Source organism: Emiliania huxleyi, assembly GCF_000372725.1.
Source record: "Emiliania huxleyi CCMP1516 chromosome Unknown EMIHUscaffold_186, whole genome shotgun sequence".
Lineage (NCBI taxonomy): Eukaryota > Haptophyta > Isochrysidales > Noelaerhabdaceae > Emiliania > Emiliania huxleyi.
This window is the reverse complement of record NW_005200730.1, coordinates 23,917-28,072: the sequence shown is the minus strand read 5'-3', so window position 1 is coordinate 28,072 and position 4,156 is coordinate 23,917. Positions and strand designations below refer to the sequence as shown.

At 69.1% G+C, this 4,156-nt stretch overlaps 1 protein-coding gene across 1 annotated transcript; it reads right to left on the bottom strand.

The window, feature by feature from the left end:
- Positions 1 to 796: 796 nt before the first annotated feature.
- EMIHUDRAFT_232891 (hypothetical protein) lies at positions 797 to 1,741 on the bottom strand (the record flags this gene model as incomplete). Its single annotated transcript, XM_005782751.1, has 1 exon — positions 797 to 1,741. One exon carries the CDS (start codon positions 1,739 to 1,741, stop codon positions 797 to 799), a length of 945 nt encoding a protein of 314 aa, XP_005782808.1.
- Positions 1,742 to 4,156: the final 2,415 nt, after the last annotated feature.

Sequence of the window (4,156 nt, the reverse complement as noted above, 5' to 3'; positions counted from 1 at the left end):
AGATACGTAGACGAGAGGGAGAGGGAGAGGGAGAGCTCGCCCTCCATGCGGCGCACCATTGGGGGCGCTGCGGACTATTAGGCCTCGTCGCACATCGCGCGCATTCTGGATTGTCTTATTTATCTGAGGTTAAAATATCCATTTGAAAATGCTTGCCACATCTCGGGGATGGCGACGCCAATTCAGCCATCCTGAGATGCAGCGCCCTCCGGCCAGCATCTCAGGATGTAATGGCTCAATCAGGGATGTCGTGGACATCTTTGGTTGCCTCAGGCATCCCAAGATGCATGAAGCAATTCAGGATGCGCGAAGCAATTCAGGATGCGCGCGCATCCTGAATTGCTTCATGCATCTTGGGATGCTCGAGGCAATCGAAATTAGAATGGAAATCGTATCGGGCAATTTCAGATGCCTCAGCATCTCAAATTGCGGGTTCCCCGCCCCTGACGGCGGTGTGGCGTGTACGTGTGTGTGACTGCGACAAGGGACCATCGGTTTGTATTATTAACAAAAAAATAAAAAAGTACAACTCTCTCCCGCTCGCAGCAGACGGGCTCGACACTGGCGCGCATGGCACGTGCTGGTACTAACACGATTTTAGAATTCAACAAAAACAACTCCGTCGCACGGCACACAGGTTCGACAAAGTACCACCAAAAGAGGCACGATTTCGCGGTACCACCGAACAATTCGAGTGCCATCCATGCCACCCCGGCTGGCACGGCAAAATCAGTCTCCCACTCAGTATGGGCATCACACCCTGAGCCCACCATCACAGCTTTGCGGGCTTTGGCAGCTACACGATGAAGAGCGAGGTGCCGTCGGCTACGACGCGCCCTTGAGCGTCGAAAATAGTCGCCTTCAAGTAGACCTCCTTGCCCTTTTCGAAACTCTCCGCCTCCAGCTCCACATAGTAGGCTGCTCGATCAGTCATCGGCATGCGGTAGTTGACGTTGAGGTTGGCCGTGAAGGCCAGTGCATTGGAAGGCAGCCCCTGTGCTTCTCGCTCGGTGATTGCGATCCACCCGAAGAGAGTGTCGAGCAAAGCCGCCGTGAAGCCACCGTGTATCAAATGCACATTACCATTGAGCTCGTCGCCGAGATGAACCACGGCACCTCCACGGGTGATCCCGCTCCCTGGCGACGAGTTTCGCCATGACCACATGGCAACCTTCTCCAACCGTCGATCCCCTTGCAGCGTCTGCCACAGCATATGTTTGTCCTCACGGGAGGCGAGAGAGTCTCGCTGCTCCTTTGCTAGCATGAAGTCTGTGACACCGGGCTGTCTCCTGGCCGACAACAGCGAGTCAAAGGATGCAGCCTCGAGGGCCGCTTGAGCCTCTGTCCCAGAGAGCCGCCCCACCACGTGCGCCGCGATGGCGCGGGCCGACGGCTGGTCAAAGAAGAGCGTCGGCGCGAGGTCGGCGCCCGTGGCCTCTCGGAGGCGGCTCACGGCCTCTGTAGCGCCGAGCGAGTCGATGCCCGCCTCCATGAGCGGCGTGTCGGCGGTGAGGCCGCCCCCGCCGGTGAGGTCCTCAAGCACCGATAGCACGGCCGCCTCGACGTGCGGCTGGCGCGCCGCGGGAGGCAGCCGCGAGAGCGCCCTGCCCATCTCGCTCTCCACCGCTGGCATCACGGCGGCGGCGGCGGCGGCTGAATGCGATGGCGCAAAGGCGGAGAGCGCCGTTGGCACGACCGGGAGCACGCCGAAGAAGCGGCGCCAGTCGACGAGGAGCAGCATCTGCACCGCGGGGCCGGCGGCGCCGAGGGACGCCGCCAGGGCCGGGGCAGCCTCGGCCATGGTGATCAGGCCGTAGCCTCTCGCCTTAAGTTGAGCACTAGCAGCCTCCGCTCCTGCCATGCCAACCTCGCCCCACGGGCCCCACTGCACCGACGAGGAGGCGAGGCCGCCAGCACGCCGCAGCGCGCTCGTGGCGTCGAGGCTGCAGTTGGCAGCCGAGTAGCTGGCCTGGCCGCCTGCGATGAGGGCGGAGATGGACGAGAAGAGCACGCACGCGTCGAGCGGTGAGGCGGCGCTCGCTCGCTGCAGGCCCCAGCCGCCGACCGCCTTGGGAGCGTACACGCGCCGGAACGCCTGCGCCGTCTGCGAGCGGAGCATGCTGGCATTCTCCACCCCCGCCGCGTGCCACACGCCAGCGAGCCGCGCCCCGTCGCCGCCAGCAGACGCCCAAGCAACCAAGCGCCGCACGTCCGCCTCCTCGGCCGCATCGCACACCGCTGCCCGCACGGCGCAGCCAGCCAGCGAGGCGAGGCGAGCGCTCTCTGCCGGCGCCACCCGCCCGCCCCGAGAGGCGAGGACCAAGCCCGCCGCCCCTCGATCGCCGAGCCACTTGGCGACGAGCAGGCCGACGCCGCCTGTGCCGCCCGTCAGCAGCTGGAGGCCACCCACGCCGCTCGAGCCCTCTGGCGGCGCGTCGAGGCGGCTCAGCCGCGGCACCTTCGCCCCGCCATTGCCAGCCACGGCCTCCGGCTCGGTCGGCGGCAGCGCCGAGGCCGCCGCCACCAGCTCCGCCGCCGAGAGCCCGCAGCCGTCGATGTGCGAGAGGCTGCTGCCCGGCGCCTCGGCTCTCGCCGTGCGGGCGAGGCCGAGCAGGCCGGCGTGCGAGGGGCACACGCGTGCGGCGGGGCTGCAGGGCTGCGATCCGCCGCTGCTGAGCAGCCACGCAGGGAGAGGCTGCGAGGCGGGCTGCGAGAGCACGAAGCGGAGGCCCGCCTCGACCGCCGGCAGCGCCGAGGCCTTGGAGGCGGTGGCGAGCGCGACGGCGGCGGCGGCGGCCTCGAGCGGCAGAGGCGCGGTTGGGAATGAGATGACCGGCCTGGCGCGGGCGCCGAGGACGAGCGTGGGCAGTGTAGCAGCCGGGGCAGCGATGAGCGGGACGAACTTGATGACGTAGCTGTGAGAGCTAGCAGCAGCCTCTACACTCGCAGCAGCCGCCTCGGCGCTTGGAGCAGCCTCGCGCCACGCGAAGCGGCGTCGCTTGTAGCAGAGTGGCGCCGGCGCGGCACCGCTCGCGCTTCTGATGGGGGGCCGCCCCTCGAGCACGGCGTGGGCGATGGTGCCGCTGTACCCAAACGAGCTCACCCCGACCACGCCCTCCCCTCCCCCTGCCCGCCGTGCCAGCCCCTGCGTCGGCAGCACCGTCGGCCGCGCCGCGGCGCCGAGCCGCTCGCCCACGAGCGGGTTGAGCGACCGCAGCTGCGCGTTGCCCAGCCACGTCGAGCAGCCCGCCGCCGCCGCCGCCTTGGCCAGCCCAAGCAGCCCCGACACCGGCTCGGCGTGGCCCGCATTCGCCTTGTGCGTCCCGAGGCAGAGAGCCCCGCCGCCCGCGCCTCCCAGCGCCGCGGCGAGGGAGCCCGCCTCGGTGGGGTCGCCGAGGGGCGTGCCGGTGCCGTGCGCCTCGACGCCACCCACCGCCGCCGCCTCGCTCGCCGCCTTGCCGAGCGCCGCGAGGAGCAGGGCGCGCTGCGCCGACCCGTTGGGCGCCGTCAGGCTCGCGCTGCGCCCGTCCTGCCGCACCGCGCTCCCGCGCATCGCGAGCCCGGCCTGGCTCGCCGCCGCGCCTCGCAGCACGAGCGCGGCGGCCGCCTCGGAGCGGACGTACCCGTTGGCTCGCGCGTCGAACGTCTTGCACCGCCCGTCGACAGAGAGCATCCCCGCGGCGGCGGTGCCAAAGAAGGGCAGCGGGGACAGCTTGAGGCTGACCGCGCCGGCGAGCGACAGGCCGCACTCGCCGCCAGCCGCCGCCAGCGCCGCACTGTGCAGCGCCACGAGGCCCGACGCGCAGGCCGCATCGACGCTCATGCAAGGCCCCTGCAGCCCAAGTGCAAAGGAGACGCGGCCGCAGGCGATGGAGATGGTGTCTCCGGTGACCGCGTAGGCGGAGGTTGCGGCGCCCGCCGGCCTGAGGGAGGCGAGCAGCGCCCAGTCGGGCCGCTCGATGCCGAGGAAGACGCCCGCGTCGCCGCCGAGCAGGCTCGCGCGCCGCTCGCCCGCGCCGTGCAGCGCCGCGTAGCCCACCTCGAGGAAGAGCCGCTGCTGCGGGTCCATCGCCGCAGCCTCGGCGGGCGAGACGCCAAAGGAGCGGTTGTCAAAGTGCTCGACGCGGCACCGTACAGCACTAAATGCACCCATTGG